General features: G+C 41.7%; 1 protein-coding gene across 2 annotated transcripts in view; it reads right to left on the bottom strand.

The window, feature by feature from the left end:
- The window catches only part of LOC311493571 (uncharacterized protein), a 63,592-nt gene that overhangs the window by 36,021 nt on the left and 5,967 nt on the right, over window positions 1-21,604 (bottom strand). For both annotated transcript variants that reach the window (XM_084552299.1, XM_084552298.1), the window contains 19 exons: window positions 20,978-21,004; window positions 20,686-20,724; window positions 19,598-19,654; window positions 19,151-19,177; window positions 17,513-17,539; window positions 17,221-17,259; window positions 16,133-16,189; window positions 15,686-15,712; window positions 14,056-14,082; window positions 13,764-13,802; window positions 12,676-12,732; window positions 12,229-12,255; window positions 11,922-11,975; window positions 11,388-11,414; window positions 10,894-10,962; window positions 10,602-10,640; window positions 1,547-1,603; window positions 1,094-1,120; window positions 802-840 (listed from right to left, as the gene is read on the bottom strand). In XM_084552299.1, coding sequence (XP_084408425.1) covers window positions 802-840; window positions 1,094-1,120; window positions 1,547-1,603; window positions 10,602-10,640; window positions 10,894-10,962; window positions 11,388-11,414; window positions 11,922-11,975; window positions 12,229-12,255; window positions 12,676-12,732; window positions 13,764-13,802; window positions 14,056-14,082; window positions 15,686-15,712; window positions 16,133-16,189; window positions 17,221-17,259; window positions 17,513-17,539; window positions 19,151-19,177; window positions 19,598-19,654; window positions 20,686-20,724; window positions 20,978-21,004 — 762 coding nt within the window. The remainder of the gene's footprint in view (window positions 1-801; window positions 841-1,093; window positions 1,121-1,546; window positions 1,604-10,601; window positions 10,641-10,893; window positions 10,963-11,387; window positions 11,415-11,921; window positions 11,976-12,228; window positions 12,256-12,675; window positions 12,733-13,763; window positions 13,803-14,055; window positions 14,083-15,685; window positions 15,713-16,132; window positions 16,190-17,220; window positions 17,260-17,512; window positions 17,540-19,150; window positions 19,178-19,597; window positions 19,655-20,685; window positions 20,725-20,977; window positions 21,005-21,604) is intronic.

Here is a 21,604-nt window from a genome sequence, read left to right as displayed (position 1 = left end):
GTTGTTTTGCTTCTTTTTATGCGTACTATAAAAATAATTTGTACTTTACTAGTATTTATGATATTTGAGTATATTTTCCACAAGATACTTTTGATACTTAAGTACATTTAATGTGAGCTACTTTAAGACTTTTACTCAACTGATTTTCTTATGGGTGACTTTAACTTTTACCAAAGTCACTTTCAGTGATGGTATTTGTACTTTTACTTAGTTGTTTTTTTCAAGTACTTTATACACCTCTGAGAAAAACACACTCACAGGAAAACAAACGTCTGTGAGGGACGCACTCAAAAAACTCACTGAGGTTACAAGGCACTTGAAAAAAGCTCCACAACGTACAGCTCATTCTAGTCAGTAATCACCATCTCCTGGGTGAGTGAGATGCAGATCATTTAAATCAGCTGAGACCCCTGAACAGCCAATCATCATTGGACACTGCATCTGAACAAAGATCCTCTAAGGCTGATGTCTCACTCTTGAACAGAAATGACTTAGTATGAACAGCACACAGCTGTTGGTAACAATAGGCCACAAGTAATGAAGAAAAGAGGAAGAGGAGAAAAAGCTGAGTGTCTGTAACAGACTGCCACCAGTACAGCACCATCTGTAGATGGACATAACCTGACTCATCCAGTACAGAGACTAAGATCAGCTATGTGCTGGATGAGATTAGAGTCAGCAGACATCAATCAAACATTCATCCTTATACTGATTTGATCTGTTTAAGGTGGAGCTGAACCCTGATTAATTTTAGATTGAGAGAGTGGATGAGAACAACTGGACAAGACAACAGACACTTACTGTGAGACATTATGGCCTCCATTGAAGACATTTCATCTCCTAGAAAAGATTTATAAAACACAAAGAGAAACTGAATCAATGATGAATTCAACACAACTGCATCAACAACCTGGAATGAAGTCACTGAGGATTTAAGGTGGACTGAAGAGAATCTGTCAGTCATTATCAAGTGAAACTTTCTAACTCACCAGTCAACTTGGAAACATTTCAAGAAAATGTGACTTATTGTCTACAAACTGCTGGAATTCTACATGTTCATAGAAGATTTAGGAGACACTTCACTTTTACTTACCAGAAGATTGTAATCTTGCACGCTTCACTGTAGAGAAACATAAAGTAGAATCATTGATTGATTGATTGATTGATGTGAAGTGTGTAATCAGTGTGATAGTCAGAACTAAACATTCTGTGATTGTTGGTGTCCACAAGCAGCTCAATAACTGATTTACTTCATCTGTGTCAACATCTAGCAGCTCCACCTCACTACCTGTGATAGTCTGTGTGGACTGAGGCAGACTGCAGGTGGAGACAGAGAGTCAGGAGAACCACCTGGACAGAAAGTTACCACTAGAGGACGCTCTCTACACAATGTCTGTCCTCATGTCTAATCAAAGACTAGCTGAAAACAACAAGACAAAGAAAGAGAAGAGCAAGTGTCTAAATTTGAATCTAGAGCCTAGAAAAGCTGTAATCCTACATGTTAATGTGACCAAGAGGATTTCTGACTCAGTTCACTTTAACTTACTGGAAGGTGGAAGGAATTCAAGGCTGCTGCTGGTCTTCACTGATGGTTCAGAGACGTCTGCAGGGAGAGAGAACATGTAGATGCATTGACTGATGTATTGATGTGTGAGTTGATGTTTCAGCTTGTAGTCATCTCTCTGGATTCTGTGTGTCTCTCTAACTTCTTGCTTTCATCCACTTCCAGAGCTGTGTTCAGTGACTTAGTTCTAAACTGCAGCTCTACAAATTGAACCGTGGCATCCCTAATACATTGTAGAGCCAAAGCTAGACTAAGAACCAGGAAGCAGGCAGTGTTTGACGGGATTCTTTTCTACATTTGATCATTCATGTTAAAGCTAATATTGACTTCTCTTCAGACTTAATGTTGACTTATCAGCCAGTGCTGATTTGATCTTCAGGATGAACTAAGGCCAAAAAAACAAACAAAAACCAGCTACCTGGTTCTCAAAGTCTAACTAAAACAGATTAGACAAATTCATAAACAAACATAAATTACTTTCTGACAGTCAGTACGGATTTAGAGCAAACAGCTCAACATCACTGGCATTAACAGAATCAACTGAGGAGATCACAAACGCTATAGATCACAAACTGCATTCAGTTGGAGTATTCATAGATCTCCAAAAAGCTTTTGATACAATTAATCACAATATATTAATCAATAAACTTGAACGGTACGGGATCAGGGGGTTAGTACTGCACTGGGTGAGAAGTTATTTAAGCAACAGAAAACAACTTGTGAAGTTGGGGGAATATTCATCATCATGCTTGGACATTGCTTGTGGCGTCCCACAGGGCTCAGTATTAGGTCCAAAACAAATCACTCCACATTCTCTACTGTTCACTGATTTTACCATATTTACAATACTGTGCAGAGGTTTGGGCCAATACTTATAAATGTACAATACAATCTCTATCCATACTGCAGAAAAGAGCCATGAGAATAATTCATAATGCTGGTTACCGAGAACACACAAATTCACTATTCTTAAAATCAAAAACATTAAAACTCACTGACCTGGTTCATTTCCAAACAGCACAAATCACGTACAAAGCAATAAACAATCTACTTCCTGGAAATATTCAAAAACAGTTTTTTTCACAGAGTTGGGGGGTGAGTTCAACTTAAAACATCAGCGGGTACGTACAACATTGAAAAGTTTTTGTCCTTCAGTTTGTGGAGTGAGGCTGTGGAACAGACTGGGTGTGGAGCTCAAGTAATGTCCAAGCATGATCCAGTTTAAAAAGTGGTACAAACACATGGTTATCACAGGGTACAGGGAGGAAGAAGGGCTTTAACAATCGGTGTCTTCATAAATGATTTATTTATTTGTTTATTTAATCAAAATTTATTATGTATTTATTTTATTTTATTTTTTTTCTCTAATTCTTTTCTTTTTTATGTAAATATATATAACTGGAGAGAAAATATTGTTAATTGAGTAGTGGAGAAGGGGTAGGTTCAATAAGCATAGGCTTCATCCTTCTCATTTTCAGACATGATGGGTTCACATTTGTGCTGCCCCTTTAAGAAGAAAGGGGATTGATTAGGCTGACGCACAGTTGGTCCGTACAGGTATGCGTTACTTTCCATAGACATATATAGATAGACGCGACATTGAGCGCTGCGCCTACAGGGCGGCCATCTTGGAACAGGGCCACTCGCTCCTACAGTGCATTACATCTATGGAGGAATGGGGTTTCTACACAATAAAAGTGATCATAAATCGCTCAGTTGAAGTCCGGCATCTTTTCTTTACAATCCTCTGTCAGAAGCTAGTCTGCTGATAACATTAAGTAAAAATTGTATTTGGGTAGTAAAACCATATTTTTATCATACCTACATGTGTGACGTTTTTAACAGTTCAATATGTTTTGAAATCGGTCCAAAATTCAGCGAATAATTCTACTTTGAGATTGAGGAGTACCTCTTTCCTTCGTATGTTCATGCACCGCTGCCTCTGCGAGCCCTGTACCAAGATGGCGGCGCTTTAGGCACGTCCCTCCACAGTCAATGTCGCGTCTATCTATGTCTATGGTACTTCCTCTCTAGAGACTCAACAAGCTGTTACTGTTATGACTTGATGTGTTGTATACACTTCAGTATTACCATTCGTGGGTAAGTCTACTAATGTAGCTATAACAATGTACACGGAAGCAAGGCTGTGGTACGAGAGCGTCTTTTACTTCGTGCTCCAACATTCAACAACAGACCAAAGTCATCGATCACAGAACACCAGGTACATTGACAGTACAACATAATCGAGAACCGAGTGCTCGATCTAATATACCACATCCCTCTTTTCCAAGACTGAGAAGTGGTCCCCAAAGCCAGCTATCTAAACTCTAGCCATTAACTCTTGCGTATCAACAATAAACATGCCCCTTTTAACGTGTATGTTTCAATGAACAATAAAACATGTTTTCAATTCGTTTTCAAAAAACCAATGGCTTACAATAAATCACCACAAACCATTTTCCTGTTCTATATTCTGCTGGATAACGCATATGAACATTTTTTTTGAATATTCTTACAACATTTCAAGTTAAGCACTCCTTTGCCTCCCTCCGGTGAACATTAAGGGTTTGTTTTTTTCGTTTTTTTTTTCTCTCTCAAGGTACAATTATAGAATAACAACATAAATTGTCCATGAGATCAGCATCTATACCTGGCAGGGCGCCTGACCGCTCTACCACGCCTGGTGTAGCATGTAGGTCCATTGTCCATACTCACAGGAGGAGCATCGTGTGGTGGTGGGTCTTGTGGTGCTGGGTCTTGTGGTGGCGTGTCAACTGTCTCTGGAGTCTGAGAATCCTGTGCTTCTGAGTCCAAATGTTCATCAAAGCGAGTGTCTCTGAAGAGACTTGGGTGTATCTTCCTGAGATGTCGCCTGTTCCTCCTGAGCATCCGTCCTGCTGGTGTCTGCACGGTGTAGGAGCGTGGTTCATCTCGCTGTTGGGTGATAACTGCGGGCTCCCAGCCGCGCCGTGTCTGCATGTGTACGGTGTCACCTGAGGTCAACGCCGGCAGTGGCTTGGCATGCTGGTCGTAGCGCTGCTTTTGGCGTGACTGCAGGTCCCGTATTTTTTCGTGGATGTGCTGTGGGGTTGACTGTTTCAGCACTGCACTGGAACACGGAAGTGTGCTCCGCAGGACTCTTCCCATCAACATTTGTGCCGGTGACATGTTCAATCCTGTCACTGGTGTGTTCCGCAATGACAACAACACCAGATGTGGATCAGTTCCGGTCTGCATGGCTTTTTTCAGCGCATGTTTCACAGTCTTTATGGCCTGTTCAGCCATTCCATTTGAAGAGGGAAAACCTGGGCTTGAATGCGTGAGCTCTAATTCCCATGACGCTGCAAATGACTTCATTTCATAACTGGTGAATGGGACGTGATCGCTCACTAGCTCTCTGGGTATCCCGTACCTGGCGAAAACCGACTTCATTTTCTGAATGACTGAGTAGGCTGTTTTATCTGGTAGATTGAGCACTTCAGGATATTTGGTCAGGTAATCGACCAACAGAAGATACGACTGACCGTTCAACTCGAAGATATCAGCCCCAACTTTCATCCATGGCAGGTCTGGGATCTGATGTGGGACCAGTGGCTCCGCCTGGTGTTTGGGCTGTAGCTGCTGGCACTGCATGCACTTCACCATTGTCTCTATATCTCGGGCCATGCCAGGCCAGTAGAGGACTTTTCGTGCTTTAGCTTTTGTGCGCTGCACTCCTTGGTGAGCGAGATGAAGCTTCTCCCAAATCACTCTTCTGAAGCTCTGGGGTATGACGATTTTGTCTCCGACCATCACAATGTCGTTTTGTATGTTGATATTTTGCCGCATTGCCCAGTAGCTGTGTAGTTTCCTGTCTAGGCTACGCTTCTTCGTAGGCCACCCTTTCATGTGTTTCTCACACACAGCTTGTAACACGCTGTCTGCTGCGGTTGCCTCTTTCAGCTGGATGAGTGTGTCCTCACTCAGGGCGTCTGTGGCCTCCAAGGCATACACAACTCTCTCATCACAGGGGTTCTCTTCAACATTCTCGCCATCCCTGCCCGCTGTGGCGCGTGAGAGCGTGTCGGCAATGTGCATGTACTTGCCAGGCGTGTACGTGATGCTTAGGTCATACCTCTGTAGTTGTAGCAGCATTCCTTGCAGCCACGCTGGTGCTTTGCTTAGCGGCTTGCGCACGATGACCTCCAGAGGCTTATGATCAGACTGCACAGTTACAGGTCTACCATAGACATATTGGTGGAATCTCTTGGCAGCAAACACTACAGCGAGCAACTCCTTCTCTATTTGTGCGTACCTCTTTTCGGTGTCGGTGAGTGCTCGCGAGGCATAGCACACTGGGCGACCTTCCTGCAGCAGACAGGCCCCCAGTCCATCTTTTGAGGAGTCCGCTTGTAGCGTTAATGGCTTCTTATGGTCATAGTATCTCAGCACTGGAGCTTGTGTGAGAGTAGACTTGAGTGTCTGTAGCGCTGTGGTGTGGTGTGGGCACCACTGCCATGCTACATCCTTCTTAAGCAGCTGTCTGAGGGGCGCTGTGAGCGAGGCTTCATTTGGTATGTATTGCGCCAGGAATTTTGTCATTCCCAGCAGGCGTTGGAGACTTTGCTTGTCTTCCGGGGTTGGCATGTCGACAATAGCTTTGATCTTTGTGTTATCAGCCCTCTGTCCTGCTGCTGTGATGACGTGCCCCATATATCTCACTGTGTCGACTTTGAATTGGATTTTATCTCTGTTGAACTTCACCTTTGCTGCCCTTGCTCTCTCCATTACTTTCTGCAGGATGTCATCATGCTCCCGCTCTGATGATGCCGCGATGATCATGTCGTCTGCGATGATGTATACACCTGGGATATCGCCGAAGTTCTCACAGTTCTTTTGCTGAAACACCTCGCTGGCAGACTTGATCCCGAATGGGAGTCTGAGGAAGCGGAACCGGCCCCACGGCGTGTTAAAGGTGCATAACTTTGATGATGGCTCATCTAGCTTGATCTGCCAGTATCCATCCTTTTCATCAAGGATGGAGAAGATAGATTTCCCAGCTAGTCTGCTGCGCACGTCTTCGGGAGTAGGAATGGAGTAGTGCTGGCGCTTGACCGCCCGATTCAGGTCGCAAGGGTCCAAACACACCCTTAGTGTACCATTTCTTTTCTGTGTAGCAACAAGGCTGTTCACCCAGTCTGTTGGCTCATTGACAGGCGTTATCACCCTTCTTTTCTGTAAGTCTTTTAGTGTCTTTCTCAGCGAGTCCATGATAGAGAGGGGGACGTTTCTGCAGGCGTGAATCACAGGTGTGGCGGTTGGGTCTATGTGGATGTGGTGAACTCCGGGAAACTCGCCTAGTCCTGTGAAGACATCTGTGTACCTTTCTATCAGCTCTTCTTTGGTGGCTGGAGGTTTTCCTGGCTGCAGCAACTTTGCTGTGAGTGGCTCGACCATTTTAACCAGCTGTAGCTCCTCACATGCGTCTCCGCCCAGAATCGGCTTGTCTGCCTGGCTGGTCACATGGAAGTCTAGCGCAGCTTCGCTTTTGGTCGTCCTGCATGTCAGAGACACAACACCATCTGCGGGTACGCGGGATCCACCAAAGGCAATCAACACTGTCTCTGTGGGCCGCATATTAATGGGACCTGGTAGCTGCCGGCACACAGACATGGGAAGCACATTTGCGTCAGCACCTGTGTCGAGCTTGAAATTAATTGCTACGCCTCTGATCGTGGCTGTTTCGTGCCACACAGTGCCTTTCGATTGGCGTGCTACTTCTTTGTCATCATTGTGAACCATGCCAATGTATAAAGAGTCCACTTCACTCTCTATATTATTTACAGTTTTTGTCTTATAGCTGCTGCTTTTTTCAGTGCCTGCTCTACATACCTTTGAGAAATGGTTGTTTTTTCCGCATTTGTGGCACACTGCTCCATAAGCTGGGCATTGACGAGGCTCGTGGTTGTTGCCACACTTATGGCAGACAATTGTAGCTTGCTTCTTGCTGCTTGCTTTGCTTTTGTTCCAGCTGCCCATTCGTGTTTGCCCTGTTGCTTTCTTTAATGCATCCACTGAGGCGTTGTGGACGACAAGTGACGTTTGCATCGCCTGTATTTGTGTCTTGGCAAGCTCTGCCGATCTACACATGTCTATGGCCTTGCGCAGAGTCAGCTCATTATTACGTAACAGTCTCTCTTTAAGACGAGTGTCGTTTATGCTGAACACTAATTTATCCCTAATCATGTCATCTTCATTCCGACCAAACTCACAATCTTTGCTCTTCTGACGTAGCTCCGTAATGAATCTGTCCACCGATATTCCCGTCGACATCGTGTGTGACCAAAATTGGTGACGCTCGAAAACAACATTCTTTTGCGGGCTGCAGTAATCCTTGAATGCTTTAAGAACTTCCTCCATCGTTGCGTTGGCTCCGGCTGGGGTAATTGTGAGCGTGTTGTACACTTCTAGTGCCTCTTCGCCAACAGTGTGAAGGAGAATGGCTACTTTGACCGTCTCGTCTGTGTCCAACGCACCTGAAGCGATCATATACAGCCGAAACCGTTGTTCCCATCTGCGCCAGTTTTCAGCTATATTGCCTGTGAGTATCAGCGGCGACGGGGGCTTGAACTGCTCCATGTTCGCTCCACCTGTGCGCTGTCGGCTAATCTTCATTAAGCTTGCTCACCGTACCGTCCACGGCTCACTCCGTAACGCCAACTTCTGACACCATGTTATGACTTGATGTGTTGTATACACTTCAGTATTACCATTCGTGGGTAAGTCTACTAATGTAGCTATAACAATGTACACGGAAGCAAGGCTGCGGTACGAGAGCGTCTTTTACTTCGTGCTCCAACATTCAACAACAGACCAAAGTCATCGATCACAGAACACCAGGTACATTGACAGTACAACATAATCGAGAACCGAGTGCTCGATCTAATATACCACAGTTACCTCCAAGCACGGTCCATTTCTCTTCTCGCTGTACCTTGAAAGGATATAAGTCTGTGGGTAAATATATGAATATATATGAATTACCTGTCTGACTTACCTGTTACCAGTTTTAGTTTATTGTTTGTGTGCAAAGTTAATAGCGCGACCGATGCTAATGCGCTAGCCCGTCAATCGGATTTACCATATTATGTTAGCATCGAGCTAATCGCTACTTATTTACCACTTTTGTTGTATGGAGTAAATAATAATTTGATTTATGTTTATGTATGTATGTATTTCTGAATGTATTAGATACAGACACAACGAAGTATGATATACTACCATTTGCTTTTCTATGTTTTGTATTGCAGTTTCACAGTTCTTCTTTAAGTAAAGCATCAAAACCTTCTTGAAGACTCTACAGTGTTTTTCTTGAGAAACTGTTTAGCTGTCTGCCAAGCCAGAAGTCAGCTTTATTCTGGCGAGGGCAGAATAACATTATTATTTTAGTTTTGACTATTGTTATTGTTATTTTGACTATTCTTAGTGGATTTATTTGTTTTCAGTTTAATTTGTTATGTTATCTGCACATGTTCGAAATAAACTGAACTAAACTAAAATCTAAATGCAAATAAAAATGAACATAAAGACATTCTTTAAACCTAACTGCTTAACTTTAACAAAAACAAGAGAAAACAGATTTGAAAAGAAATGGCAGTTCACCTCTACTGCTTCCTGATATAATTCACAAACAAAAGAAAAACCAGAGGTGTATAGTAACAAAGTAGATGTACTTCATTATACTACTTAAGTAGTTGTTTTGAGGATCTGTACTTTACTTGAGTTTTTTTTTTTTATCAGGACTTTTACTTTGACTCTACTACATTTAATAAATATACTTTTACTCTGTTACTGTGACGTTTTCCACCTCGTTACTCGTTACAAATTAAAATAGAAATCTAATTAATCACTGAAGGATTATCTGGAATGGGCGTGTCCCAGAGGACGAGAGGAACAACGTACGGTACTCTGACGAGGTTTAGAGGTCAGGACGGGATGCACGGGGCAGCTGACATCAACATGGCTACCTCAGCAGTTAACACTGATGAGGAAGACATGGAAGACGTTACCACACTGACAGCATGTCCTTCAGTAGAAGACGACAGTCACCCATGACTAGGAGATAGGAGGAACTTTATTGTGTTCTCAGGCAGACACTTGATTCACTCTACAGGTGTTTTTTAGTTTTTTATTTTATCATACCACATCTATTTCATTCACCTGAAAGTGAAATAAAGAGAACAAGGGGAGAACCATTTCTGGTTGTTTTGCTTCTTTTTATGAGTACTATAAAAATAATTTGCACTTTACTTGTACTTATGATACTTGAGTATATTTTTCCACAAGATACTTTTGATACTTAAGTACATTTAATGTGAGCTACTTTAAGACTTTTACTCAACTGATTTTCTTATGAGTGACTTTATCTTTTAGTCATTTTCAGTGATGGTATTTGTACTTTTACTTAGTTGTTTTTTTCAAGTACTTTATACACCTCTGAGAAAAACACACTCACAGGAAAACAAACGTCTGTGAGGGACGCACTCAAAAAACTCACTGAGGTTACAAGGTACGTGAAAAAAGCTCCACAACGTACAGCTCATTCTAGTCGGTAATCACCATCTCCTGGGTGAGTGAGATGCAGATCATTTAAATCAGCTGAGACCCCTGAACAGCCAATCATCATTGGACACTGCATCTGAACAAAGATCCTCTAAGGCTGATGTCTCACTCTTGAACAGAAATGACTTAGTATGAGCAGCACACAGCTGTTGGTAACAATAGGCCACAAGTAATGAAGAAAAGAGGAAGAGGAGAAAAAGCTGAGTGTCTGTAACAGACTGCCACCAGTACAGCACCATCTGTAGATGGACATAACCTGACTCATCCAGTACAGAGACTAAGATCAGCTATGTGTTGGATGAGATTAGAGTCAGCAGACATCAATCAAACATTCATCCATATACTGATTTGATCTGTTTAAGGTGGAGCTGAACCCTGATTCATTTTAGATTGAGAGAGTAGATGAGAACAACTGGACAAGACAACAGACACTTACTGTGAGACATTATGGCCTCCATTGAAGACATTTCATCTCCTAGAAAAGATTTATAAAACACAAAGAGAAACTGAATCAATGATGAATTCAACACAACTGCATCAACAACCTGGAATGAAGTCACTGAGGATTTAAGGTGGACTGAAGAGAATCTGTCAGTCATTATCAAGTGAAACTTTCTAACTCACCAGTCAACTTGGAAACATTTCAAGAAAATGTGACTTATTGTCTACAAACTGCTGGAATTCTACATGTTCATAGAAGATTTAGGAGACACTTCACTTTTACTTACTGGAAGATGGTGGCAGGTCTTTGAAGATCTCCTCCTTATCCAGTACAGTCCTTGACATTGACTGACATTCTAATGTAAGAATACATAGAATGTTAACATTCAATCTTTCACATGATGTCTGTAACAACCATGATAGTTAAAACTGTAGAGACATAAGTTTCATAGAACACAACATATAGACATCAGGTGAGAACCAACAACAGCTGCTGCTCTGCTCTTCCATCCAGCAGTTACTAAATGGTTCCTGTCTCACCTGAACCATCCATGACGAACCTCCAATGGACTTTCATTTAGCTCAGCTTGATCACAAACCAGCATTGATATGAGGAGGATTTAAGGTGGACTGAAGAGAATCTGTCAGTCATTATCAAGTGAAACTTTCTAACTCACCAGTCAACTTGGAAACATTTCAAGAAAATGTGACTTATTGTCTACAAACTGCTGGAATTCTACATGTTCATAGAAGATTTAGGAGACACTTCACTTTTACTTACCAGAGGATCGTAATCTTGCACACTCCACTGTAGAAAGATAAAGTAGATTGATTGATTGATTGATTGATTGTTCTCTTCAGGACAGAGTTGTGATTCTACACAATCTGATCATCAGTTCTAGTACTGGCTGCAGGAACAGTTAGAGTCAGCACACATGAAGAAAACATTCATCCACATAGAGACTCTTTAAATCACAGGTGTCAAACTGATCTGTGAAAGGGCCACTGTGGCTGCAGGTTTTCATTCCAACCATGCAGCAGCACACCTGACTTGGCTCAATCAATCAACTGAACTGCCTTCACACAGTCATTTCAGGTGTTCTCTTGCTTGATTGGAACAAAAACTTGCCAGCCACACCCACTGCATGGGTGCTGCATGGTTGGAATGAAAAGCTGCAGCCACAGTGGCCCTTTCACGGATCAGTTTGACACCCCTGCTTTAAATGGTTGGTCTGTTTAAGGTGGAGCTGAACCCTGATTCATTTTAGATTGAGAGAGAGGATGAGAACAACTGGACAAGACAACAGACACTTACTGGGAAACATGTCAGTGTGCATCATCCTATGTCTTATACGCTCCACTTCACGTCCTAGAAAAGATTTATAAAATACAAAGAGAAACTGAATCAATGATGAATTCAACACAACTGCATCAACAACCTGGAATGAAGTCACTGAGGATTTAAGGTGGACTGAAGAGAATCTGTCAGTCATTATCAAGTGAAGCTTTCTAACTCACCAGTCAACTTGGAAACATTTCAAGAAAATGTGACTTATTGTCTACAAACTGCTGGAATTCTACATGTTCATAGAAGATTTAGGAGACACTTCACTGTTACTTACCAGAATATCGTAATCTTGCACACTCCACTGTAGAAAGATAAAGTAGATTGATTGATTGATTGATTGATGTGAAGTGTGTATTCAGTGTGATAGTCAGAACTAAACATCCTGTGATTGTTGGTGTCCACAAGCAGTTCAATAACTGATTTACTTCATGTGTGTCAACATCTAGCAGCTCCACCTCACTACCTGTGATAGTCTGTGTGGACTGAGGCAGACTGCAGGTGGAGACAGAGAGTCAGGAGAACCACCTGGACAGAAAGTTACCACTAGAGGACGCTCTCTACACAATGTCTGTCCTCATGTCTAATCAAAGACTAGCTGAAAACAACAAGACAAAGAAAGACAAGAGCAAGTGTCTAAATGTGAATCTAGAGCCTAGAAAAGCTGTAATCCTACATGTTAATGTGACCAAGAGGATTTCTGACTCAGTTCACTTTAACTTACTGGTAGGTGGCAGGACGTTAATGCTGCTGCTGGGCTTCACTGATGAGTCAGAGACGTCTGCAGGGAGAGAGAACATGTAGATGCATTGACTGATGTATTGATGTGTGAGTTGATGTTTCAGCTTGTAGTCATCTCTCTGGATTCTGTGTGTCTCTCTAACTTCTTGCTTTCATCCACTTCCAGAGCTGTGTTCAGTGACTTAGTTCTAAACTGCAGCTCTACAAATTGAACCGTGGCATCCCTAATACATTGTAGAGCCAAAGCTAGACTAAGAACCAGGAAGCAGGCAGTGTTTGATGGGATTCTTTTCTACGTTATACTTCCTAAGTAGTTTTTTGTGAGGATCTGTACTTGAGTTTTTTTTTTATTTTTATCAGGACTTTTACTTTTACTCTACTACATTTAATAAATATACTTTTACTCTGTTACTGTGACGTTTTCCACCTCGTTACTCGTTACAAATTAAAATAGAAATCTAATTAATCACTGAAGGATTATCTGGAATGGGCGTGTCCCAGAGGACGAGAGGAACAACGTACGGTACTCTGACGAGGTTTAGAGGTCAGGACGGGATGCACGGGGCAGCTGACATCAACATGGCTACCTCAGCAGTTAACACTGATGAGGAAGACATGGAAGACGTTACCACACTGACAGCATGTCCTTCAGTAGAAGACGACAGTCACCCATGACTAGGAGATAGGAGGAACTTTATTGTGTTCTCAGGCAGACACTTGATTCACTCTACAGGTGTTTTTTAGTTTTTTATTTTATCATACCACATCTATTTCATTCACCTGAAAGTGAAACAAAGAGAACAAGGGGAGAACCATTCTTGGTTGAGGAGAAAAAGCTGAGTGTCTGTAACAGACTGCCACCAGTACAGCACCATCTGTAGATGGACATAACCTGACTCATCCGTACAAAGACTAAGATCAGCTATGTGCTGGATGAGATTAGAGTCAGCAGACATCAATCAAACATTCATCCTTATACTGATTTGATCTGTTTAAGGTGGAGCTGAACCCTGATTCATTTTAGATTGAGAGAGTGGATGAGAACAACTGGACAAGACAACAGACACTTACTGTGAGACATTATGGCCTCCATTGAAGACATTTCATCTCCTAGAAAAGATTTATAAAACACAAAGAGAAACTGAATCAATGATGAATTCAACACAACTGCATCAACAACCTGGAATGAAGTCACTGAGGATTTAAGGTGGACTGAAGAGAATCTGTCAGTCATTATCAAGTGAAACTTTCTAACTCACCAGTCAACTTGGAAACATTTCAAGAAAATGTGACTTATTGTCTACAAACTGCTGGAATTCTACATGTTCATAGAAGATTTAGGAGACACTTCACTGTTACTTACCAGAAGATCGTAATCTTGCACACTCCACTGTAGAAAGATAAAGTAGATTGATTGATTGATTGATTGATGTGAAGTGTGTAATCAGTGTGATAGTCAGAACTAAACATCCTGTGATTGTTGGTGTCCACAAGCAGTTCAATAACTGATTTACTTCATCTGTGTCAACATCTAGCAGCTCCACCTCACTACCTGTGATAGTCTGTGTGGACTGAGGCAGACTGCAGGTGGAGACAGAGAGTCAGGAGAACCACCTGGACAGAAAGTTACCACTAGAGGACGCTCTCTACACAATGTCTGTCCTCATGTCTAATCAAAGACTAGCTGAAAACAACAAGACAAAGAAAGACAAGAGCAAGTGTCTAAATGTGAATCTAGAGCCTAGAAAAGCTGTAATCCTACATGTTAATGTGACCAAGAGGATTTCTGACTCAGGTCACTTTAACTTACTGTCACGTGGCAGGACCTTAATGCTGCTGAGCTTCATAGCTGACTAAGGGAGCATTGCAGGGAGAGAGAACATGTAGATGCATTGACTGATGTGTTGATGTGTGAGTTGATGTTTCAGCTTGTAGTCATCTCTCTGGATTCTGTGTGTCTCTCTAACTTCTTGCTTTCATCCACTTCCAGAGCTGTGTTCAGTGACTTAGTTCTAAACTGCAGCTCTACAAATTGAACCGTGGCATCCCTAATACATTGTAGAGCCAAAGCTAGACTAAGAACCAGGAAGCAGGCAGTGTTTGATTGGATTCTTTTCTACATTTGATCATTCATGTTAAAGCTAATATTGACTTCTCTTCAGACTTAATGTTGACTTATCAGCCAGTGCTGAATAACCCAGCAGATATCTTGTAGTAGATGGAGGCAGAAGAAAAGTCTTTTCAACGCCTGCTTTGACGTCCCTCATGAACTCTGAGCCCTCACTGGCTATGACCTGATGGAACAGATGACTGCTTCAGATGCTGGATCAATAATATTATTCTTTAACAGTTAGTCTGTTAACAGAGGAAGTATTGTGGTTGATGGTGCTAGTCAGAGAGGCTGAATCCATTCATACAGTACAGATCACAGCCTGCATACATTGGACCAGTCTGACTCAGTTACTACTGATGGTATGTAGCATTGATCTCATCAGGTTATTGTTGCTTACTGTTCTATGACATCAGAGGATCACATGTGTGGATGTACTAAAGAGAACTAGAACTCTGATCACATGAGGACTCCTCCTTCACTTCAATCAAAGTTCTTCAGTTTCCAAGCTTCCTGTATTAGGTCCATGCATGTTCAGCTAGCTTCTATAGAGCATGCTCAGTAGGATCCTTCTCAGTCCAGCTGGTGGAGAGCTTCCAAGACAGAGATTGACCCTAGCTAATACTTTATTAACTCTGACATTATCATTGACCTCAGCTTGATATCACAAACCAGCACCGATATAAGGTGGATTAACAACCTGGAATGAAGTCACTGAGGATTTAAGGTGGACTGAAGAGAATCTGTCAGTCATTATCAAGTGAAACTTTCTAACTCACCAGTCAACTTGGAAACATTTCAAGAAAATGTGACTTATTGTCTACAAACTGCTGGAATTCTACATGTTCATAGAAGATTTAGGAGACACTTCACTTTTACTTACCAGAATATCGTAATCTTGCACACTCCACTGTAGAAAGATAAAGTAGATTGATTGATTGATTGATTGATGTGAAGTGTGTATTCAGTGTGATAGTCAGAACTAAACATCCTGTGATTGTTGGTGTCCACAAGCAGTTCAATAACTGATTTACTTCATGTGTGTCAACATCTAGCAGCTCCACCTCACTACCTGTGATAGTCTGTGTGGACTGAGGCAGACTGCAGGTGGAGACAGAGAGTCAGGAGAACCACCTGGACAGAAAGTTACCACTAGAGGACGCTCTCTACACAATGTCTGTCCTCATGTCTAATCAAAGACTAGCTGAAAACAACAAGACAAAGAAAGACAAGAGCAAGTGTCTAAATGTGAATCTAGAGCCTAGAAAAGCTGTAATCCTACATGTTAATGTGACCAAGAGGATTTCTGACTCAGTTCACTTTAACTTACTGGTAGGTGGCAGGACGTTAATGCTGCTGCTGGGCTTCACTGATGAGTCAGAGACGTCTGCAGGGAGAGAGAACATGTAGATGCATTGACTGATGTATTGATGTGTGAGTTGATGTTTCAGCTTGTAGTCATCTCTCTGGATTCTGTGTGTCTCTCTAACTTCTTGCTTTCATCCACTTCCAGAGCTGTGTTCAGTGACTTAGTTCTAAACTGCAGCTCTACAAATTGAACCGTGGCATCCCTAATACATTGTAGAGCCAAAGCTAGACTAAGAACCAGGAAGCAGGCAGTGTTTGATGGGATTCTTTTCTACGTTATACTTCCTAAGTAGTTTTTTGTGAGGATCTGTACTTGAGTTTTTTTTTTATTTTTATCAGGACTTTTACTTTTACTCTACTACATTTAATAAATATACTTTTACTCTGTTACTGTGACGTTTTCCACCTCGTTACTCGTTACAAATTAAAATAGAAATCTAATTAATCACTGAAGGATTATCTGGAATGGGCGTGTCCCAGAGGACGAGAGGAACAACGTACGGTACTCTGACGAGGTTTAGAGGTCAGGACGGGATGCACGGGGCAGCTGACATCAACATGGCTACCTCAGCAGTTAACACTGATGAGGAAGACATGGAAGACGTTACCACACTGACAGCATGTCCTTCAGTAGAAGACGACAGTCACCCATGACTAGGAGATAGGAGGAACTTTATTGTGTTCTCAGGCAGACACTTGATTCACTCTACAGGTGTTTTTTAGTTTTTTATTTTATCATACCACATCTATTTCATTCACCTGAAAGTGAAACAAAGAGAACAAGGGGAGAACCATTCTTGGTTGAGGAGAAAAAGCTGAGTGTCTGTAACAGACTGCCACCAGTACAGCACCATCTGTAGATGGACATAACCTGACTCATCCGTACAAAGACTAAGATCAGCTATGTGCTGGATGAGATTAGAGTCAGCAGACATCAATCAAACATTCATCCTTATACTGATTTGATCTGTTTAAGGTGGAGCTGAACCCTGATTCATTTTAGATTGAGAGAGTGGATGAGAACAACTGGACAAGACAACAGACACTTACTGTGAGACATTATGGCCTCCATTGAAGACATTTCATCTCCTAGAAAAGATTTATAAAACACAAAGAGAAACTGAATCAATGATGAATTCAACACAACTGCATCAACAACCTGGAATGAAGTCACTGAGGATTTAAGGTGGACTGAAGAGAATCTGTCAGTCATTATCAAGTGAAACTTTCTAACTCACCAGTCAACTTGGAAACATTTCAAGAAAATGTGACTTATTGTCTACAAACTGCTGGAATTCTACATGTTCATAGAAGATTTAGGAGACACTTCACTGTTACTTACCAGAAGATCGTAATCTTGCACACTCCACTGTAGAAAGATAAAGTAGATTGATTGATTGATTGATTGATTGATTGATGTGAAGTGTGTAATCAGTGTGATAGTCAGAACTAAACATCCTGTGATTGTTGGTGTCCACAAGCAGTTCAATAACTGATTTACTTCATCTGTGTCAACATCTAGCAGCTCCACCTCACTACCTGTGATAGTCTGTGTGGACTGAGGCAGACTGCAGGTGGAGACAGAGAGTCAGGAGAACCACCTGGACAGAAAGTTACCACTAGAGGACGCTCTCTACACAATGTCTGTCCTCATGTCTAATCAAAGACTAGCTGAAAACAACAAGACAAAGAAAGACAAGAGCAAGTGTCTAAATGTGAATCTAGAGCCTAGAAAAGCTGTAATCCTACATGTTAATGTGACCAAGAGGATTTCTGACTCAGGTCACTTTAACTTACTGTCACGTGGCAGGACCTTAATGCTGCTGAGCTTCATAGCTGACTAAGGGAGCATTGCAGGGAGAGAGAACATGTAGATGCATTGACTGATGTGTTGATGTGTGAGTTGATGTTTCAGCTTGTAGTCATCTCTCTGGATTCTGTGTGTCTCTCTAACTTCTTGCTTTCATCCACTTCCAGAGCTGTGTTCAGTGACTTAGTTCTAAACTGCAGCTCTACAAATTGAACCGTGGCATCCCTAATACATTGTAGAGCCAAAGCTAGACTAAGAACCAGGAAGCAGGCAGTGTTTGATTGGATTCTTTTCTACATTTGATCATTCATGTTAAAGCTAATATTGACTTCTCTTCAGACTTAATGTTGACTTATCAGCCAGTGCTGAATAACCCAGCAGATATCTTGTAGTAGATGGAGGCAGAAGAAAAGTCTTTTCAACGCCTGCTTTGACGTCCCTCATGAACTCTGAGCCCTCACTGGCTATGACCTGATGGAACAGATGACTGCTTCAGATGCTGGATCAATAATATTATTCTTTAACAGTTAGTCTGTTAACAGAGGAAGTATTGTGGTTGATGGTGCTAGTCAGAGAGGCTGAATCCATTCATACAGTACAGATCACAGCCTGCATACATTGGACCAGTCTGACTCAGTTACTACTGATGGTATGTAGCATTGATCTCATCAGGTTATTGTTGCTTACTGTTCTATGACATCAGAGGATCACATGTGTGGATGTACTAAAGAGAACTAGAACTCTGATCACATGAGGACTCCTCCTTCACTTCAATCAAAGTTCTTCAGTTTCCAAGCTTCCTGTATTAGGTCCATGCATGTTCAGCTAGCTTCTATAGAGCATGCTCAGTAGGATCCTTCTCAGTCCAGCTGGTGGAGAGCTTCCAAGACAGAGATTGACCCTAGCTAATACTTTATTAACTCTGACATTATCATTGACCTCAGCTTGATATCACAAACCAGCACCGATATAAGGTGGATTAACAACCTGGAATGAAGTCACTGAGGATTTAAGGTGGACTGAAGAGAATCTGTCAGTCATTATCAAGTGAAACTTTCTAACTCACCAGTCAACTTGGAAACATTTCAAGAAAATGTGACTTATTGTCTACAAACTGCTGGAATTCTACATGTTCATAGAAGATTTAGGAGACACTTCACTTTTACTTACCAGAATATCGTAATCTTGCACACTCCACTGTAGAAAGATAAAGTAGATTGATTGATTGATTGATTGATGTGAAGTGTGTATTCAGTGTGATAGTCAGAACTAAACATCCTGTGATTGTTGGTGTCCACAAGCAGTTCAATAACTGATTTACTTCATGTGTGTCAACATCTAGCAGCTCCACCTCACTACCTGTGATAGTCTGTGTGGACTGAGGCAGACTGCAGGTGGAGACAGAGAGTCAGGAGAACCACCTGGACAGAAAGTTACCACTAGAGGACGCTCTCTACACAATGTCTGTCCTCATGTCTAATCAAAGACTAGCTGAAAACAACAAGACAAAGAAAGACAAGAGCAAGTGTCTAAATGTGAATCTAGAGCCTAGAAAAGCTGTAATCCTACATGTTAATGTGACCAAGAGGATTTCTGACTCAGTTCACTTTAACTTACTGGTAGGTGGCAGGACGTTAATGCTGCTGCTGGGCTTCACTGATGAGTCAGAGACGTCTGCAGGGAGAGAGAACATGTAGATGCATTGACTGATGTATTGATGTGTGAGTTGATGTTTCAGCTTGTAGTCATCTCTCTGGATTCTGTGTGTCTCTCTAACTTCTTGCTTTCATCCACTTCCAGAGCTGTGTTCAGTGACTTAGTTCTAAACTGCAGCTCTACAAATTGAACCGTGGCATCCCTAATACATTGTAGAGCCAAAGCTAGACTAAGAACCAGGAAGCAGGCAGTGTTTGATGGGATTCTTTTCTACGTTATACTTCCTAAGTAGTTTTTTGTGAGGATCTGTACTTGAGTTTTTTTTTTATTTTTATCAGGACTTTTACTTTTACTCTACTACATTTAATAAATATACTTTTACTCTGTTACTGTGACGTTTTCCACCTCGTTACTCGTTACAAATTAAAATAGAAATCTAATTAATCACTGAAGGATTATCTGGAATGGGCGTGTCCCAGAGGACGAGAGGAACAACGTACGGTACTCTGACGAGGTTTAGAGGTCAGGACGGGATGCACGGGGCAGCTGACATCAACATGGCTACCTCAGCAGTTAACACTGATGAGGAAGACATGGAAGACGTTACCACACTGACAGCATGTCCTTCAGTAGAAGACGACAGTCACCCATGACTAGGAGATAGGAGGAACTTTATTGTGTTCTCAGGCAGACACTTGATTCACTCTACAGGTGTTTTTTAGTTTTTTATTTTATCATACCACATCTATTTCATTCACCTGAAAGTGAAACAAAGAGAACAAGGGGAGAACCATTCTTGGTTGAGGAGAAAAAGCTGAGTGTCTGTAACAGACTGCCACCAGTACAGCACCATCTGTAGATGGACATAACCTGACTCATCCGTACAAAGACTAAGATCAGCTATGTGCTGGATGAGATTAGAGTCAGCAGACATCAATCAAACATTCATCCTTATACTGATTTGATCTGTTTAAGGTGGAGCTGAACCCTGATTCATTTTAGATTGAGAGAGTGGATGAGAACAACTGGACAAGACAACAGACACTTACTGTGAGACATTATGGCCTCCATTGAAGACATTTCATCTCCTAGAAAAGATTTATAAAACACAAAGAGAAACTGAATCAATGATGAATTCAACACAACTGCATCAACAACCTGGAATGAAGTCACTGAGGATTTAAGGTGGACTGAAGAGAATCTGTCAGTCATTATCAAGTGAAACTTTCTAACTCACCAGTCAACTTGGAAACATTTCAAGAAAATGTGACTTATTGTCTACAAACTGCTGGAATTCTACATGTTCATAGAAGATTTAGGAGACACTTCACTGTTACTTACCAGAATATCGTAATCTTGCACACTCCACTGTAGAAAGATAAAGTAGATTGATTGATTGATTGATTGATTGATTGATGTGAAGTGTGTAATCAGTGTGATAGTCAGAACTAAACATCCTGTGATTGTTGGTGTCCACAAGCAGTTCAATAACTGATTTACTTCATCTGTGTCAACATCTAGCAGCTCCACCTCACTACCTGTGATAGTCTGTGTGGACTGAGGCAGACTGCAGGTGGAGACAGAGAGTCAGGAGAACCACCTGGACAGAAAGTTACCACTAGAGGACGCTCTCTACACAATGTCTGTCCTCATGTCTAATCAAAGACTAGCTGAAAACAACAAGACAAAGAAAGACAAGAGCAAGTGTCTAAATGTGAATCTAGAGCCTAGAAAAGCTGTAATCCTACATGTTAATGTGACCAAGAGGATTTCTGACTCAGGTCACTTTAACTTACTGTCACGTGGCAGGACCTTAATGCTGCTGAGCTTCATAGCTGACTAAGGGAGCATTGCAGGGAGAGAGAACATGTAGATGCATTGACTGATGTGTTGATGTGTGAGTTGATGTTTCAGCTTGTAGTCATCTCTCTGGATTCTGTGTGTCTCTCTAACTTCTTGCTTTCATCC

This window comes from Chelon labrosus (genome assembly GCF_963514085.1).
Source record: "Chelon labrosus genome assembly, chromosome: 9".
Classification (NCBI taxonomy): Eukaryota; Metazoa; Chordata; class Actinopteri; order Mugiliformes; family Mugilidae; genus Chelon; species Chelon labrosus.
The sequence above is the reverse complement of the archived record's forward strand: the minus strand, read 5'-3'. Positions and strand labels throughout refer to the sequence as shown.